At 39.3% G+C, this 20,317-nt stretch overlaps 1 protein-coding gene across 6 annotated transcripts in view; it reads left to right on the top strand.

Annotated features, from left to right (window-relative positions):
* SVOPL (SVOP like) overlaps positions 1 to 20,317 on the top strand; it is a 134,673-nt gene that overhangs the window by 81,258 nt on the left and 33,098 nt on the right. For 2 of the 6 annotated variants that reach the window (XM_059885576.1, NM_001192500.1), the window contains 2 exons: positions 12,596 to 12,709; positions 15,150 to 15,747. In XM_059885576.1, the coding sequence (XP_059741559.1) occupies positions 12,596 to 12,709; positions 15,150 to 15,161 (126 nt within the window). In that variant the 3' untranslated portion in view covers positions 15,162 to 15,747. Of the gene's footprint in view, positions 1 to 12,595; positions 12,710 to 15,149; positions 15,748 to 20,317 lie in introns of those variants that run through there. The other 4 variants (XM_024990678.2, XM_024990677.2, XM_059885578.1 and 1 more) reach the window with 2 other exon arrangements.

Below are 20,317 nucleotides of genomic sequence, written 5' to 3'. Positions count from 1 at the left end.
GTAGAAACAGTGTCAGACTTTATCTTTTTGGGCTCCAAAATCACTGCAGATGGTGACTGCAGCCATGAAATTAAAAGATGCTTACTCCTTGGAAGGAAAGTTATGACCAACCTAGATAGCATATTCAAAAGCAGAGACATTACTTTGCCAAAAAAAGGTCCGTTTAGTCAAGGCTATGGTTTTTCCAGTGGTCATGTATGGATGTGAGAGTTGGACTGTGAAGAAAGCTGAGTCCCAAAGAATGGATGCTTTTGAACTGTGGTGTTGGAGAAGACTCTTGAGAGTCCCTTGGACTGCAAGGAGATCCAACCAGTCCATTCTGAAGGAGATCAGCCCTGGGAAATCTTTGGAAGAAATGATGCTAAAGCTGAAACTCCAGTACTTTGGCCACCTCATGCGAAGAGTTGACTCACTGGAAAAGACTCTGATGTTGGGAGGGATTGGGGGCAGGAGGAGAAGGGGACGACAGAGGATGAGATGGCTGGATGGCATCACCGACTCAATGGACGTGAGTTTGAGGGAACACCGGGAGATGGTGATGGACAGGGAGGCCTGGTGTGCTGCAATTCATGGGGTCGAAAAGAGTCAGACACGACTGAGCAACTGAACTGAACGGAACTGAACTGATGTATTGTGTCTTCTCTAAACATTGATAATTTTACTTCTTCTTTCCTAATTTGAATTCCTTTTATTTCTTTTTCTTTTGATTGCTGTGGCCAGGACTCCCAAAACTATGTTACATAAAAGTCATGAAAGTGGACATCAATGCCCTGTTCCTGATCTTAGAATGCTTTCAGCTTTCCACTGTTGGGAATGATGTTAGTTGTCGGTTTGTCATATATGGCCTTCTTTAAGTTAAAGTAAGTTCCCTCTGTGCCCACTTTCTGAAGAGTTTTAATCCTAAACAGGTGTTGAATTTTGTCAAAAGCTTTTTCTGCATCTATTGAGATGATCAGATGGTTTTTATGCTTCAGTTTTTTAATATTATGTATCACACTAATTTGTGGATATTGAAGAATCCTTGGAATAAATCCCACTTGATCATGGTTTGTGATCCTTTTAATGTATCGTTGGATTCAGTTTGCTAGTATTTTGTTGGGTATTTTTGTGTCTGTGTTCATCAGTGATATTGATACCTAATTTTCTTTTTTTTTCTCTATCTCTGTCTGGTTTTGGTATGGAGATGATGGTGCTGTCATAGAATGTGCTTGGGAGTGTTCCTTTTTCCTCTGGAATGTTTTAGGAAGAATTTCAGAAGGATAGGTATTAATTTATCTCTAAATATTGGATAGAAATCTCCTGTGAAGCCATCTGATCCTGGACTTTTGCTGGAAGTTTTAAAATCAGTTTTAATTTCAGTATCTATGATTGGTCTGTTCATATTTTCTGTTTCTTTCTGGTTCAGTCTTGGAAGGTTGTACTTTTCAAAGAATTTATTCATCTCTTCTAGGTTCATTTTATTGGCATGTAGTTATTTGCAGTAGTTTCTTATGATCCTTTGTGTTTCTGTGGTGTCCATTGTAACTCTTTTGTGCCCATTTTTGATTTTATGGATTTGAGTCCTCTCTTTTTTGGGTGAATCTGGCTAAAGATTTATCAATTTTGCTTATCTTTTCAAAGAACCAGATTTTAGTTTCATTGATCTTTTCTGTTTCCTTCATTGCTATTTCATTTATTTCTGCTCTAATATGATTTCTTTCCATTCCTCAAAAATTTTAAGATTTTTTTTGTTGTTCTTTCTCTAGTTGTTTTAGGTGTAAGATTAGGGTGTTTATTTGGGATTTTTCTTGTTTCTTGAGGTAAGATTGTATTGCTATAAACTCCTCCCTTAGAACTGGTTTTTCTGCATTCCATAGGTTTTGGATCATTTAATTTTCATTGTCATTTGTCTCTAGATACTTTTTATTTTTCCTCTTTGATTTCTTCAGTGATCCATTGATTGTTTCATAACATATAGTTTAGTCTCCATACATTTTTTATTTTTACAGTTTTTTCCCCCCTGTAATTGATTTCTAATCTTATAGATTTTGGTTAGAAAAGACGCTTCTATGATTTTCAATTGTATTAAATTTACTGAGGCTTGATTTGTGGCCCAACGTGTAATCTATCCTGAAGAATGTTCCATGTGCACTTGAGAAGAACATGTTTTCTGCTGTTTTCAGATGGAATGTTCTATAAATATTAAGTCTGTCTGGTCTAATGTGTCATTTAAAGCCTGTGTTTCCATATAGATTTTTTTGTCTGGATGATCTGTCCATTGGTGTAAGTGGGGTGTTAAAGTCCCCCACTATTTTTGTGTTACTGACAGTTTCCCCTTTTATGGATCTTAGCATTTGTCTTATATATTGAGGTGCTTCTTTGCTAGGTGCATATATATTTAGAATTGTAATAACTTCTTGGATTGATCACTTCATCATTATGTAGTATCTTTATTTGCCTCTTAAAAGTCTTTATTTTAAAGTCTAGTTTGTCTTATATGAGAATTGCTACTCCAGCTTTCTTTTAATATCCCTTTGCATGGAATACCTTTTTCCATCCCCTCACTTTCAGTCTGTATGTGTCCCTAGATCTGAAGTGGATGTCTTATAGGCAGCATATATACAGGTCTTGTTTCTGTATCCATTCAACCAGTCTATATCTTTTGGTTGAAGCATGTAATCCATTTACATTTAAGGTAATTATGTGTGTTCTTAGAGCCATTTTGTTGGTTGATTTGAATCTGTTTTTGTAGGTCTTTTTTCTTCCCTTCCTCTTTTGTTCTCTTCTCTTGTGATTTGATATCCATCTTTAATGTTGTGTTTGGATTGCTCTTTTGTGTATGGATATCTATTATACATTTTTGGTTTATGGCTCCCATGAGGTTTTTGATATAGCACTCTCTCTCTCTCTCCACACACACACACACACACACACACACACACACACACACACACACACATATAGTATATATATATATATGATATACAAGATTGTTTTAAGTTGCTGGTCTCTTAATTTCCATGCATTTCCAATATTCTGCATTTGTATTCTCCTCTTCTCACAGTTGTTGGTTTTGATATCATATTTGTGTGTGGATGATTTTCTACCTTTACTTTAGGTTTGACTTTACTGGTGAGCTTTCTTGTTTGTAATTTTCTTATTTCAAGTTGTGGACTTTTCTTTTCCACCCAGAGAAGTTCCTTCAGGGTTTGTTGTAAAGCTGGTTTGGTGGCGTTGAATTCTTTTAACTTTTGCTTGTTTGTTAAGCTTTTGATTTCTTTGTCAAATCTAAATGACAGCCTTGCTGGGTAGAGTAGTCTTGCTTGGGGGTTTTTCCCTTTCATTACTTTAAATATATCATGCTCTTCCCTTCTGGTCTGCAGAGTTTCTTTTGTAAGATAAGCTGATAAAATTTTGGAGATTCCCTTGTATCTTATTTATTGTTTTTTTCTTGTTGCTTTTAATATTTTTTGTCTTTAATTTTTGTTACTTTGATTAATAGGTGTCTCAGCATGTTCCTCCTTGGGTTTATCTTGAATGAGACTTTCTGTTCTTCCCAGACTTGAGTGTTTCCTTTCTTATGTTGGGATTCCCAGGTGGCTCAGTGGTAAAGAATCAGCCTGCCAATGCAGGAGACACAGGTTCAATCCCTGGGTGGGGAAGATCCCCTGGAGGAGGAAATGGAAACCCACTCCAGTATTCTTGCCTGGAGAATATCCATGGACAGAGGAGCCTGGCAAGCTACAGTCCATGGGGTTGCAAAGAGTCGGACAGGACTGATCATGCACGTACCACATACCTTTCTAATGTTAGGGAAGTTTTCAGCTATAATCTTTTCAAATCTCAATATTCTCTCAAGCTCTTTCTCTGTTTCCTTCACATAATAGGGTGAAGGATGTGAATGTTGGTGCATTTAATATTGTCCCAGAGGTCTCTGAGAGTATCCTCATTTCTTTTTATTGTTTTTTTCTTTATTCCTTGGAAGTGATTTCCACCACTGTGTCTTCCAGCTCACTTATTTGTTTTTCTCCCTCATTTATTGTGCTATTGTGCTAGCCTTCTACTTTTCATTGTATTCCTTCCATTCTTCAGTGTATTTTTTCATTGCAGTTATTGTATTCTTCTGTTTATCTGTCAATAAAGGACAGAAATGGTATGGACCTATCAGAGGCAGAAGATATTAAGAAGAGGTGGCAAGAATACACAGAAGAACTGTACAAAAAAGGTCTTCATGACCCAGATAATCACAATGGTGTGATCACTCACCTAGAGCCAGACATCCTGGATTGTGAAGTCAAGTGGGCCTTAGAAAGCATCACTATGAACAAAGCTAGTGGAGGTGATGGAATCCCAGTTGAGCTATTTCACATCCTGAAAGATGATGCTGTGAAAGTGATGCACTCAATCTGCCAGCAAATTTGGAAAACTCAGCAGTGGCCACAGGACCGGAAAAGGTCAGGTTTCATTCCAATCCCAAAGAAAGGCAATGCCAAAGAATGCTCAAACTACCGCACAATTGCACTCATCTCACACGCTAGTAAAGTAATGCTCAAAATTCTCCAAGCCAGGCTTCAGCAATACATGAACCGTGAACTTCTAGATGTTCAAGCTGTTTTAGAAAAGGCAGAGGAACCAGAGATCAAATTGCCAACATCTGCTGGATCATGGAAAAAGCAAGAGAGTTCCAGAAACACATCTATTTCTGCTTTATTGACTATGCCAAAGCCTTTGACTGTGTGGATCACAATAAACTGGAAAATTCTTCAAGAGATGGGAATACCAGACCACCTGACCTGCCTCTTGAGAAACCTATATGCAGGTCAGGATGCAACACTTAGAACTGGACATGGAACAACAGACTTGTTCCAAATAGGAAAAGGAGTCTGTCAAGGCTGCATATTGTCACCCTGCTTATTTAACTTCTATGCAGAGTACATCATGAGAAACGCTGGGCTGGAAGAAGCATAAGCTGGAATCAAGATTGCTGGGAGAAATATCAATAACCTCAGATATGCAGATGACACCACCCTTATGGCAGAAAGTGAAGAAGAACTAAAGAGCCTCTTGATGAAAGTGAAAGAGGAGAGTGAAAAAGTTGGCTTAAAGCTCAACATTCAGAAAACAAAGATCATGGCATCTAGCCCTATCACTTCATGGCAAATAGGTGGGGAAAAAATGGAAACAGTGAGAGACTTTATTTTTGGGGGCTCCAAAATCACTGCAGATGGTGATTGCAGCCATGAAATTAAAAGGCACTTGCTCCTTGGAAGAAAAGCTATGACAAACCTAGACATTAAAAGCAGAGATATCACTTTGCTGACAAAGGTCCGTATGGTCAAAGCTATTGTTTGTTCAGTAGTCATGTATGGAATGTGCGTTTTGGACCATAAAGAAGGCTGAGCACTGAAAAACTGATGCTTTTGAACTGTGATGCTGGAGAAGTCTCTTGAGAGTCCCTTGGATGGCAGGGATTCAAACCAGTCATTCCTATAGGAAATCAACCCTGAATATTCTTGGATGGATTGATGCTGAAGCTCCCATGCTTTGGCCAAATGACGTGAAGAGCCAATTCATTGGAAAAGACCTTGATGCTGGGAAAGATTGAAGGCAGGAGGACAAGGGGACGGCAGAGGATGAGATGGTTGGATGGTATCACCGACTCAATGAACATGAGTTTGAACAAACTCCAGGGGATAGTGAAGGGCAGGGAAGCCTGGCGTGCTGTAGTCCATGGGGTCACAGAGAGTCATGACTGAGCGACTGAACAACAACCCATTTCACTTTTACCTCCTGCCACTGGCAACTACCAGTGTGTTCTCCGTATCTGTGAGAGTGTTTGTTTTTGATTTCACATAAGGGAGATCATACAGTGTTTGTCTTTATTTGGCTTATTTCACTGAGCATTGTGCCCTTCAGGTCTATACATGCTTTTCTAAGTCCCAGGAATTCCTTCCTTCCCGCCTTTATTTATGTTTTTGGCCATGCTGGGTCTTTGTTGCTGCACACAGGCTTTTTCTGGTTGCAGCAAGTGGCAGGCTACTCTTCGCTGTGGTGTGGAGGCTTCTCATTGCTGTGGCTTCTCTCGTTGCAGAGCACTGGCTCTAGGTGCGTGGGCATTGGTAGATGTAGCACGTGGGCTCAGTAGTTTTGGTTCATGGGCTTTGTTGCCCTGAAACATGTGGGATATTCCCGGACTGGGGATTGAACTTGTGTCCCCTGCATTTGTAGGTGGATTCTTAACCACTGAATCACCAAGGAGGGCCCAGGTTCCTTGTTTTTTTTATGGCTCAATAATATCCCACTGTATATATCCATACTACATTTACTTTATATGCTCATCCACTGGTGGATACTTAGGTTGTTTCCGTATTTTGGCTATTGCAAATAACACTGCAATGAACATGGGAGTGTAGATATTTCTTTAAGTGTTTTTGCTTCTTTTGGATAAATAGAACTGGAATTGCTGGATCATATGGTAGTTCTATTTTTAATTTTTTTTAGGAATTACTATACTGTTTTCCATAGTGGCTGCATCAATTTGTAGCCCCACCATTGATGAATATAGGGTGTAAAAGTTCAAAAGTATTCCCTTTTCTCCACATCCTTACCAATGCCTGTGATCTCTTGCCTTTTTGATACTAGCCATTCTAACATGTATGGGGTGACATCTCACTGTGGTTTTAATTTGCATTTCTTTTGTGATTAGTAATGTTGGGTATATTTTCATATACTTGCTGGCCATCTGTACGTCATCTTTGGAAAAATGTCTATCAGATCCTCTGCCCATTTGTAAATTGAATTATTTTCTTGAGTTGTATGAGTTCTTTTCATATTTTGGATATTATTATTCATTCACTGGATATGGGGTATTAAAGTCCCCTACTATTTCTGTATTGCCATCTATTTCTCCCTTTAGATCTGTTAGCATTTGCTTTGTATATTTAGGTATTCCTGTATCGGGTACATAAGTATTTGTTGTATCCTCTCACAGGACTGACACCTTTATTACTATGTAATGACCTTCTTTGTGACTTCTTTTTTGTCTGGTAAGAGTATAGCTGTCTTAACTTTGGTTTTTCCATTAGCATGGAATACCGTTTTTGTTTTGTGCTACCATGAGGCTTACATAAGACATCTGAGAGATACAACAATTTATCTTTGATAGTGATTTAAGTATAGTGCTTTCCAAAGCACTACATTTTTACTCCCACCCACACTTTGGTTTTGATATGACAGTGTATCTATTTATGTCTTGTGTGTCCATTAACACATTATTGTAGTTACTTTTTATTACTTTTGGAGTGGGCAGAGGGAGAGCAGGAAGATGTGCCAGCCAGCCTCTAGGTCTCTGGAGAGGATTATAGTTGGTCCCTAGATGTGTGTTTAACTGGAAGCCTGCTGCTCAGGTTGCAGCTATGAAGATAAGCTACCAGGCCTCTTTCCAGAAAGATGTTTCAGTCTGCTGAGTCTCTGCTGCTGTGCGCTGGGGTGTAGGTAGTTAAGAATTCTTTCTTTGCTTATTATAATCTTGTGGGACATAGAAACAAACTCTGCTGGCCACCAGAGCCAGGAAATCAAGGGGTGTCCCCTGGGCAGTAGCCACAAAATTGGGACATGGTACATGTACAGAAGCTCCTTTCTGGGAGAAACCAGCGATCTGGAGCAAGACAGAAAGCACAGAGATGGCACCTGCCAGCCTCCATGTTTACAGACTATCTTTGCAGAATATGTTCCTAGATGGATGTTGTTAAATTACCTCTGTGTGAGCTAGGGTAGATAGCTAGGTAGTCCTTGGGAGCACTCTAAGAACAATGCTCAGTTTATGATAGCCCGGTCTCGTGTGCCTCATGGATGCAAGCCCTGTTGGCTTTCAAAACTAGATGTTTTGGGGGCTCATCTCTCAGTTGCTGGTCTTAAAAGCTGTGCTGCCAGATGTGGGGTTAAAACCCATCACTCCTCATGGAGAAGCTCAAACTTGTGAGTTCTCCTCTTATCTTGCCTGGGAAATCCTATGGACAGAGGAGCCTGGTAGGCTACAGTTCAAAGGGTTGCAAAGAGTCAGACATGACTGAGCACCTAAGCATGAACTGGGGGAGGGTTCATGGTAAGATTGTGTCTCAGCCTGTCCCATCCATCTTGATGTGGGTTTTTTTTCTTTGCTTGATGTGTAGGAGTCATTAAGCTACTTTTGGGGTTTCTTTCAGAGGATATTGCTTTGTATGAGTTGTAGATTCAGTGTGTCCATGAGAGGAGGCGAGTTCATCTTGAACCCAAACCTTTATGAACTTTTTATAGCCTACTTTTGGCATGCAACAATATGTTACAGTCATTTTTCATGCCAATGAAAATAAAAGTCAAGCCCTTTTTCATGCTGAAAAATGTCATTTTATGTGTACTCCAAATGTTACTTTAAATCACTTTATCAGTTCTGTGTAAATGTCTAGACTATTTGATATCTGTCGATTATAAACAACAGTTATAAGCACCCTTGTGCTTACATTTTTATCCAAGTATGCAATTATCTCTTTAGGATAATTCTTAGAAATTGGATTGGTAGGTCAGGGGGTCTGCTCATTTTCCATTTTGATATACTGTGCTAAAATTCTCTTTAGGAAGATTGTGCCAAAGTGGTAGGCCCCACTGTTTCACATACTTGCCAACTGGTTTTGTTCACCTTTTTCATCTTTGCCAACCTTACCGACAATAAATGATATCCCTTTGTTATTATAATTCATATTTCTTCAATTAGGAATGAAACTGAATGTTCCTTTCATATTTTAATTGGGTGTCTACTTTAGCTTGCCCACTCCTTGTCTTAAATTCAGTTTTAAAACATTGATTTGTGACCATCCTTCATACCTATAAAGTATTTTAGTTACTTTGCTAACATACTGCAGATATTCCCTCCAATTTTTTGTTTGTCTTTCACTCCTATTTATGCTCCCCTTTCTTTGTACAGGAACTTAAAGTTCATAGGCAGTCAAATATATCAATATGTTTATTTACAGTGTCTGGGTTCTGTGATTAGAATGATAAGGATACATATCTCTTTACTTCCAGTCTTTCTTTGGCCTTGTGTTTTTTTGGGAGAAAGGGTGTGTAAGCTTAAAATTTTTTTTTTTGCTGTACTGCATGGCATATGGGATCTTAGTTCCCCCACCAGGGATCAAACCTATGCCCCCTGCAGTCAAAGCATGAGTCTTAACCTCTGTACTGCCAGGAAAGTCTCTAAACTTTTTATTGAAGTATAACAATACGTGAAACGTGAACTTCTAGATGTTCAAGCTGGTTTTAGAAAAAGCAGAGGAACCAGAGATCAGATTGCCAAGATCTGCTGGATCATTGAAAAAGCAAGAGGATTTCAGAAAAAACATCTATTTCTGGTTTATTGATTATGTCAAAGCCTTTGACTATGTGGATCACAAAAAATTGTGGAAAATTCTGAAAGAGATGGGAATACCAGACCACCTGACCTGCCTCTTGAGAAATCTCTATGCAGGTCAGGAAGCAACAGTTAGAACTGGACATGGAACAACAGACTGGTTCCAAATAGGAAAAGGAGTATGTCAAGGCTGTATATTGTCACCCGGCTTATTTCACTTATATGCAGAGTACATCATGAGAAACGCTGGGCTGGAAGAAGCACAAGCTGGAATCAAGATTGCCGGGAGAAATATCAATAACCTCAGATATGCAGATGACAGCACCCTTATGGCAGAAAGTGAAGAAGAACTAAAGAGCCTCTTGATGAAAATGAAAGAGGAGAGAAAAAGTTGGCTTAAAGCTCAACATTCAGAAAATGAAGATCATGGCATCTGGTCCCATCACTTCATGGCAAATAGATGGAGAAACACTGGAAACAGTGGCTGCCTTTATTTTTTGGGGCTCCAAAATCACTGCAGATGGTGATTGCAGCCATGAAATTAAAAGGCACTTACTCCTTGGAAGGAAAGTTATGACCATCCTGGACAGCATATTAAAAACCAGAGACATTACTTTGTCAACAAAGGTCCATCTAGTCAAGGCTATGGTTTATCCCATAGTCATGTATGGATGTGAGAGTTGGACTATAAAGAAATCTGAGCACTGAAGAATTGATGCTTTTGAACTGTGGTGTCGGAAAAGACTCTTGAGAGTCCGTTGGACTGCACAGAGACCCAACAAGTCCATCCTAAAGGAAATCAGTCCTGAATATTCATTGGAAGGACTGATGCTGAAGCTGAAACTCCAATAGTTTGGCCACCTCATGTGAAGAGTTGACTCATTGGAAAAGACCCTGGTGCTGGGAAAGACTGAAGGCAGGAGGAGAAGGGGATGACAGAGAATGAGATGGTTGGATGGCATCACCACCTCAATGGGCATGAGTTTGAGTAAACTCCAGGAGTTGGTGATGGACAGGAAGGCCTGGCATGCTGCAGTCCATGGGGTGGCAAAGAGTCAGACACTGAGCGACTGAACTGAACATACTTATGTGTGCACACTTATGTGTGCTCAGTCGTGTCTGACTCTCTGCGGCCTGGCTCCTCTGTCCATGGGATTCTCCAGGCAAGAATACTGCAGTGGGTTGCCATGCCCTCCTCCAGGGGATCTTCCTGACCCAGGGATGGAACCTGTGTCTCCTGCATTGGCAGGCAGATTCTTTACCACTGAGCCATCTTTGAAGCCCCCATAACATGCATGTAAAAGTGTTCAAATCATTAAGTCTACAACTTCATTTTCACAAAGTGATATGCATCCCAGATTCTAACCCAGAAATCCCTGCTCTGATATGCCCTCTTTCAGGCCATTATAGTATCAAAGTGTGAGGTCAATGCAGGAAACAACTTTATGATTTCCTGAATGGCAGCCCAGTTGTCCCTACACTATTTATTGAATACCCTGTTTTTTACTCATGGATTAGAACTGTCTGCTTATATTCCCACAATTACTTGGTCTATTTCTAGCTTTGCTATTTTAGTCCATTGATCTGTCTGGTTTCATCACTGTCATATTCTTTTCATTAGTCAGATGGGGTTTATAGTATATTTTCAAATCTGGATGTGTATGCCCCACCTCACTGCTATTCTTTCTCAAATAACCTTTAGAATCATTTATTTGCAATGTGCCTCCCTTGTCAGCCCAAATCCTATTAAGATTCTAATTGTTAATTCATTAAATGTATCAGTTCATTTAGGAAAATTTGACTTTTTTCTCTTAATGTTGCCTTCCCATGTAAAAACAAGGTTTTTCTCTCCATTTATTCCATGTTCCTTGCTGGGATTTTATTGTTTTCTTCAAATAGATCTTGTACATCTTATGTTTATTCTTAGGCATTTTAAGGCTTTTCATTATTATTGCAAATAGATGATTTTTTCATTATAACTTCTAGTCTAACATTTTAATTAGTTAATTGTAGAGAGGCAGTTAAGTTTTTTGTCTATGGATTTTCAAACAGCTTACTGAACCCCTTCCAGTGGGTTTCCATTTGATTCTCATGAGTTTTTCAGGTTTATCATTATACATGTCATGATTCCAATCTATCCCTGCATATTGAATCTTTTGGTCAGCATGTTAAGATTCCATAGCTTGCAGACTGTAAAACTCCATTTCCTCTTCTCTCCAGCCACACTACTTAAGAGAGTTCTTTCTCTTCACTGTATTCATTTCTTTCCCCTACTCAGTCCTCCTGTCCCAACCTGGCTGCAACCATCCTGACTCCACCAAAATGCTTCTTGCTACGGTCTCTCTGGTTCCACATCTCCAAATACAATTGTCATTTTAACCATCCATCTCGCGGGACGGCTCCCTTTCATGGATTCTGATGGCCATGTCCTCGTGCTCTCACCTTCCCATGGCACCCATCACCTTGCAGTCTTTCTCCTGCATCTTTGCTGCTCTTTCTGAATCCATGGTACCCCCACCTCTGCAATTTATTATTGAGAATTCTTATTGCTCAACATTAGACCCTCATCTTTTCATATTTTTACTCTCTACTTTTAGCACCCATTGATGATTTTTACCTGAATCAATTCTTAGTGTGGTGGTTATATAATGACTTTCTGTCATTTCTTCTACATTTATTGGTTGGGATTCTTCTATAAAACACATGGAGGCTGAACAACACGCTGCTGAATAACCAACCAATCACAGAAGAAATCAAAAGGCAGGACCTAGACACTACATCTAGTCCCAAAAGACTTCCTCCTGGTTCATCCTGTCAGAACTGAAGACGGCAAGTTGACTTTTAGCAGAGGGAGGTATTGCAGGAAAGGAGACGGTTACTGGTTAAGCAAGCTGAATTAGTATGAGAAGGGGTAGGAAAACAGGCAGCTCTCATCTTCCCCAGGTATTGGTTTGCCCAGTGATACCCAAGGGGTTGGTGCAGGGAGAAGTCTGACCTGGCCGGTGCATGTTAACATCACTCCCAGCTTCTGGAAGAGTTGCACAAAATGTCTACAAAAGCTTGGCCCAAATAAATACTAGATCTAGGATGTCAGAATTGCACAATTTGTAGAATGGCTGCAAAGCCTTTCATTTATGTATTTGGTGGGTTGAATCCTTATTTTCCCTTTGGCATGAAGATCAGTGGAAACGTGACTGGGGTGCAGTATATTGAGTCATTCCTTGTGCTTTGCAGGTTCTTATGAGCGCATCGTTCCTGGGGGCCTTGTGTCTCTTCGCGTCTGTCTGTGTGGTGTGTGCCATTTCTGCATTTACTCTCCCCATTGAGACCAAAGGACGGGCCCTACAGGTAAGTGATGTGGGAATCTAAGTAGTCTCCTTTTGACAAAAGGAAATGCGCTTGGAGTAGGAAAATTCTTTTAAGTAGAGGTGATAATGTCCAAGCCTGTGCTCACACAAGGGTACATTTGTTTAGCAGGTTCCAGTAGAAAAACTGGGTATCCAGTGCTCTTCCATGTAACTTTGAGCAGTATACTGATTATTCACTTCAAACCTTTGCTTCCTGTAAAGCTTGAACTGGGACTAAATGAGTATTACTGATACTTCAGCATTCTACCCTTTCCACTTTTCTTCTGTATAGAAGCAGTGCTGCAGAGCTAAACGTGGCCATAGGGTCAGAAACAGCTGTTTGCATTGCCTGTAGGATCACAGAGTCTTTCCTTTTGGTCCCGCTATCTTCCCCCCAGTTTTTTCAACTGCCCATGGTAAGAGTGGAGGCAAAAACTTCCACATTGCACCAGCTGCCATCCAATACTGGCAGTCAGACACAAAGTACATAAAAAGAAGTATAATGTGTGCTCCTGGGGGCAAAGTTGTATTAGGGACAGCTTGTCCTAGCCCTCTGCCCTTACGGTTGGCTGTTTCCCTGCCTTAAATACAAAGCTTATTGCTGGCAGGCAAGGGCATGTGTGTACACGCACACATGGGAAATGGGGAGAACAGCTGAGGTTAGTATATACAGTTGACTCCTGAACAGGGGTCAGGACACCAACCTTCCAGGCTGTCAAAGCCTGCAGTATTAAAAACTTAGTCTTCAGTGTCCACAGTTCCTCACATCTGCAGATTCGACCAACCATGTACTACAGATCATACAGTACTAGAATATTTACAGTTGGAAAAAAATCCACGTAAAAGTGGACCTGCACAATTCAACCCCATGCTGTTTGAGAGTTAACTATAGTTTGGTGGATCTGAGCTGCCCCATCTAAATGGGACTCTGAAATCATCGTGCTTGTTTGGCTGAATGCAGCCTGCCCTCTCTCCCATATGCTATTTATAGTGAATCATGGGCACATGTTAATTATTTGTCCTGGTACAGATGTGTTTTGTTGTCTGAGTAGTTGGAAAACACTACTGAGTAAAGAGGGGGAAAGCACAACACGCTAGTGTCAATTTTTTCTTGTCCTAGATTCAAGATGTGTTATTGTTTTCCCTTTAACTTTTAATCTTTAAGGAAATATGCATTTTAATCACAGATTAGATTACTTGCTAAGTAATTAGAAATTTACGGCTTTGTTTAGGTTCCTTACTTGGAAAGGTGACCTAATCACTGAATCCTTAAAACCAGGGATTGTATTAGGTGATTCAGATGATTCCTTTTAATCTTAAATAATAGGATTATCACACTCTTCACACAGTTGAGGAAAGTAAGGTAAGGGAAAGTTAAGTAACTTGTATAAAGGAACATGCTAAATACAGAGGGACTGGAATTTAAACTAGATTGCAAAATTAAGTGGTGCTAAATCTTATGCTAATTTTCTATGGTGGTTTTTTAAAGTAGCAATAATATGTATAAAATGAAATCTGGCTCATCATCTCACGTGCTTTATGGATTTCCGATTCAAGTCATATGCTGCTGCTAAGTCGCTTCAGTCGTGTCCGACTCTGTGCGACCCCACAGACGGCAGCCCATCAGGCTCCTCTGTCCCTGGGATTCTCCAGGCAAGAACACTGGAGTGGGTTGCCATTTCCTTCTCCAGCACATGAAAGTGAAAGTGAAGTCGCTTAGTCGTGCCGGACTCTTAGTGACCCCATGGACTGCAGCCCACCAGGCTCCTCTGTCCATGGGACTTTCCAGGCAAGAGTACTGGAGTGGGGTCAAGTCATATGAGCCACTGACAAAAACCATTCCCTTTTCTGTTGATTGAAATGAAATTATTTTACATGTCTGTTTATAAGACTTAATATCAGTTCCTACAACTTTCATATGCAGATCCAATAAATATATTTGTGTGGGAATATAGCCCTTGATGGCTCTGCTACTCAATGGCTGTATGTCTTCAGGCAAATCTCAAAAGGTGTATGTCTGTATCTCAGTGTTGTGAGCACTTAACATATGAAACTATCTATTAACTGATACAGTAAAACTTCTAAAAATGTTTAAAACATGCCCTAAATTTTACCTTTCAACAGGATCCCAAATAATTTGAATGAACCAACCTGGCCAATAGTTAATAGTAGTAATTCCACTTTAGAATTACTTTAAAAACTTATTTTGATGGACCTAGTAAAGAATTAAAAAAAGAAAAAGTAAGTATAATGTGATTTTTTCCCCCTGAATTATATCTGTAATTGAATTATAAAAGGACTATTGCATTGTCAGGTACACAGGTAAAAATGTTAGACCTTTAATTCTTTATTAAAGAACCTCCTGTTACTAGTTTTCACTGCCAGATAGCTGAATGTGAAGACTTCAAAAAAATTAAATGTATTATCTATTCTTTCTCCAGCAAATTAAATGAAGATCTGCAAATCTATGTCTACCAAAGAAGAAAAATGTATTTTCACCTTCACAAAGAGCTGTGGCACATTTAAAAACACCTGGTTTAATTTTGGTATACTACTTGGTAGTTAAGAAATTGATCATGTATGTTTGAAAAACAAGAGGATGAAATAAGTTATCTGTATATATAGTCTCTTAGGGAAGAGATCAATACAGAAGTTTCATAAAATATACATTAAGGTTGGTGAGGGATATCTAGGAGAGATGGGGAGGGAGAAGCTGGCTTTCATTGCTTGGCATCAAGTCTGTTCATATTTATATGAATAAGTAATAAGTATCAGACAAAACCTATACTTGATATTCTCCCATGAGGTATACAGCAAAAGCTGTATTAAAATTTTGTAGCTAAGACATGAGTTTGAGGTGGTATCATTAAGCCTTTCAAAATAGAAGTCATCAAATTCAATTATAATTAGCATACTTAAATTGTGACCTCCATACTTTATAATGAAAATTACTTATTCATAAAAGAATGTACTTAAATTCATTGCAATCTTGTGTATAAAATAACCAAAGTAGCTGGGAATAAACTTTTTCCCATTCTATTTTGACTCTAATTTCATTACAGTATAGCAAGCTTTTCTACATGATGTAATTATATGCCCTTTGGAGAACAACCATGTGCATGCATATCATACCTGTGCAGACAGGTATGCTGTGGAAGAAAAACACCCACGTTATTACATTTAGTCTTTTGTTGCTCTTTGGATTTACGGTAGACTTCTTAAAAGAGGAATCCATACCCAATGACTTGACTCCCCTACTCCTTCCACCCCCATTTTGCAATGGGAAAAAAAATAGAATTTGTTGCTACAATGATGAAGTGTCCCTGGACTGGCGAACTATGTGTATGCAAATCATTCCTATTTGAACTATAGGCACAAATGGCTTAAAGTCAGGAAAATGTCTATAAAGGGCCAGAGAATAAACATTTCAGATTCTGAGCTACATATGGTCTCTGTCAACAGCCCTCGCCAGCCTTTAAAAATGTTAACATTATTAGCTCTCAGGCTGTAATAAAAGGAGGTCATAGGCTGAATTTGGCTAACAGGCCATAGTGGTTTTTTTGAAGTAAGTTTGAAGGCTCAAGATGGAGCCACTCCTGCCCAGGTGCCATGTCAGCAAACCAAAACTTAAATAACCTGCATGTCCCTGTAAATGGTCTGCTTGACCAGAAACACAGTACAGCCAGTTGGCCAGACACCAAGCCAAATGTGGCTCTCTACTCACCTCCTTATTCATTATCCTCCTGTCTTCAGCTTCCCTTTGCAGTATTTTGGGCCCCTGCAAGTGGAGAGTGCCTGCTTCAAGTGTTAAAGTTTGTTTGGATTGCCTAAATCGTCTTTTGACGGGGAGGATGGAATCCCAAGCTGACTTCCAATGGCCTGTGGGACAAGATGCATAGGCAAAGAGCCCACTGAACCCTTGACGTTGTTTTTCTCATCATAACCAAGGGCAAGCCACTTAGGGATTTGAGCTCTGACCCCTTGTACACAGTTCTGATCCAAACAAACTTTATGTAAGGGGAAAAAGAAATATGTGTGTGTATACTTATTTCCAAGAAAAGTTCCAAGACAGCTTATATTGGGAACCCACAATGGGTGGCAGCAGTTAGGTAATGCATAAAGAGAACGCCACAGCAAAAAGTGTGGGGAGACTTGGAAAATAAGAAATTACAACTGTTTGAACTAATGGCAGATCATCCTCTAAGTAGCACAAGTCATACTATTAAAAGTCATTAGGGCGACTGCTGCTTTTATAAAGAAATCTTCTCATTTAAAGATTAAATAGATCAATTGCTAAGGGGAATCTTGAATCCAAAGATGTAAAACTGGTAAGCATGGATCAAACACTTGAAAGATTAAAACCTAAGACTCATGTGCTAAGATGGTCATGGACTGAGTTAGATTGACACTGGGCCACCTGACAACCTCAATTAAAATTCTGTGCAACAAAGTACACTGTAAAATACCACCAGATCCCCAGCCTAGCAGAGTACATCCCTCTTAAGGAGTAATTTGGTTCCCAAAGACCCAAGGCTTATTACCTAAGACTCCTTGAGATCCTTGAGTTTCAAAAAACTGAGCAGTCCGCCTTCTGGCACACCTGCTTATTCTGTCATAATAATTGTGGTCCTGGAAACTGCAGACATCTACAGAAATGGCAAAAATCTAAGACAACCTAGCATTGCCATGGCCATCATCAGGGACATTCCAGTTAGACACACTGTTTATTTAAGAACCACCTGTGAAAATGTTCCCAAATCAACCAGCATGGGATATATTTTAATTGCTATGCAGAAGACTCCAAAATGCTGCAAAATTCCAAAACAGCTTCATTGAAAGATTCAACGCTAAAGGCTATTGAAAAATCTGAGAAAACAAGACAAATGTGGCTCCAACAACTATTTTTCTTTACCTGAATACTGTCTCCTAATCCTAACTGAACTGCCTTTCCACTTTGAAGAGACCAGACCAAAAACATTCATCAAGTTGGTTTTAAAACTGCAACAGCTCCAAGGCCAGATAACTAAGATAATAAAACCCCCTCCTCCTGAACTTGAATACCCCCTTATCTATCCTCAAAGGCGGGGCCTTCCAGGGTGAATGGGACTCTGAGGGATTTTCTGATAAACTCTTAACAGTTATTCCCTTAAACAGCCAAGGGGAAACTAAAACAAATGGAAAACCTTGTAAAATCCTAGTAGGCCAGAATTTACACTCTTTACTGTAACTTCTGCTCACTGGAATCTGTAGATCGGGATCCTGGGAAAACCCACATAAGCTAGCCAAAAGTGAGAATTCTTACCAAAGTCAGCTCTTGCTGGTCCCTGGAGTTTCTGGTCCAGAGAGAAATTTCACGTCCTTCCCTTTCCAAATGAAGACTCTTGGGAATCTGGTTTGGGGAACTCATTGGTTATTGATCCTTTCTCTCCCAGGAATAGCTATTGCCTTCTTGTGTCCTGAGAACTGGCTGGCCTTTCTGCCTGCTGACACCTGGGGGTTGTTTGTTCTTGTGTATGGAGGCAGTTCAACTATCAGGCCACAAAATATGGTTGGACAGAAATGTGGGTTGCATCCCATTTGCAGCTTACCAGCTGTTGCCAGCTTCTCCAGAAACTGTCCAAGTACTTCTTTCTTTTGGCTCTCTTTGGGAGTGACTCTGTATCTAGGGAGGGTAGTAGCTCTTGGTGTTTGTTCAGTACAGCCAGGAACAGTCACTGTCCAGTCTGAAATTTGGTGTTGGGTGGACGGTCCCCTTGGTATCTTTCAGGTTGTAATCCTGTAATCCAATCCTATTTCCTGTTTCACAAATTGAGTCTCTAAGACCAGAAAAAGTTCACCTATCCTTTTTACTAATCAGAACCTCTCCCCTATCTCACAAGGTTTGTGAAAGTGAAAAGTGAAAATCGCTCAGTCATGTCTGATCCTTAGTCCATGGAATTCTCCAGGCCAGAATACTGGAGTGGGTAGCCTTTCTCTTCTCCAGGGGATCTTCCCCACCCAGGATTGAACCCAGGTCTCCCGCATTGCAGACGGATTCTTTACCAGCTGAGCCTCTAGGGACGCCCCAAGACTTGTAGGTACTGTAAAAATGCAGGCTCCAGGTAACATCTTTCTCGGAGGAAGCTGCATTCTTTGTTGATGCCTGTGAGATGTTTGAGTGTCTTTGCTAGGAACTGAGGTTTGTCTCTTTGGAATGCAAACTTCAGGGAGGAAATTTTTTACAAAAAAAAAAAAGGGGGGTGGGCAGTATTTGGAAACTAGGCAAATGAAAAAAATCTTAAGTCTTCTTCACAAATACTAGTAAAAAAGTTTAAACTATCTGTGCAAGTAACCTTAATTCATTCCATCTGCCAGAAACACAATTTGGATCCAACTGTTTTTATGAACTAGTGAGTTTTGAATGATCATACCCATCTCGTGGCTAAAATTGTAAAACAAGCTGTAAGATCAGTATGTCACAGATGTTTGACTTTGTTCTTCTGGATGGTGTGGCCAAAATTTGTGAAGAGCTCCATTAAACTGACTTAAAGACAAATAGAAGTTTATATAAATCAAGTAAACGCTCAGAAATATAGAAACTAAGCCAAATATTTTTCAAGTTCATGTGATCTAGGATAATCTTTGGTTAAAAAAAAGTAGTTTAAGTCTTGTCAGTTTAATTAAAATAGACACGTCTTTAAATGGCTTCCCTCGTAGCTCAGTTGGTAAAGAATCTGCCTGCAATGCATAAGACCTGGGTTCTATTTCCTGGGTTGGGAAGATCCCCTGGAGAAGGAAATGGCAACCCACTCCAGTATTCTTGCCTGGAGATTCCCATGCACAGAGGAGCCTGGCAGGCTACAGTTAGTGGACATGCAAGAGTCAGACATGACTTAGTGACTAACTACCAGGCTTACTAAAAGTCAAATAAGTTCATGTTATTTCTTTTACAGAATTTGTCAGAAATTAGATGAAGATAATAGCAGTTTAAAGTCTCATGAAATTTTCATGAGTAATCCAAACATAATTGTTAACAAACATGAATAAGTTTATAAAGGAGCTTTTCAAAAATAATCATGTTTTATGGTATATCTACTTAAAAATTGTTTCCAAAATATTTTTGGTACTTGAAACCTTAAAGTCATACTAAGATTAAATGATGGATATTTATTGAATCATTTCCAAGTAAGAGAAAATTCTGAAATATTAATTACTGAGCATAGACTTACTTTTACAGAAAAACCAAAAGATATTTGGAACATGTTTTGTGTCATGCTGAAAAATTTCCTGCGAGGAAGAATATACTTCCAGAAATTATTGCAAAAGCATTATCAGATAAGAAGTGATATTTAATTCTGTTAGGTTATTTGTGCAGGCATGTTATTAATATGTTATCAAGAAATTATATTAAATTTCCGATAATCTGACATTCTAGTACAATGGTATCAGTCATAATTCCAGTTATTATCTTAAAATGTTAGATATCTATTTGTAGCTCATAGAAATAACCACATTTTCTTGTCAGTTCCATAACTGAACTCGTCAGCTCTCTTTAGTATTTTAAAGTCTTGTCATTTATATAGACAGTTGTTATTTTACTGATTCTTTTACAAAAATGAGATTCATGCAA

This window comes from Bos taurus, chromosome 4, assembly GCF_002263795.3.
Source record: "Bos taurus isolate L1 Dominette 01449 registration number 42190680 breed Hereford chromosome 4, ARS-UCD2.0, whole genome shotgun sequence".
Classification (NCBI taxonomy): Eukaryota; Metazoa; Chordata; class Mammalia; order Artiodactyla; family Bovidae; genus Bos; species Bos taurus.
Note: the sequence above shows the minus strand (reverse complement) of the source record. Positions and strands in the feature narration are given on the sequence as shown.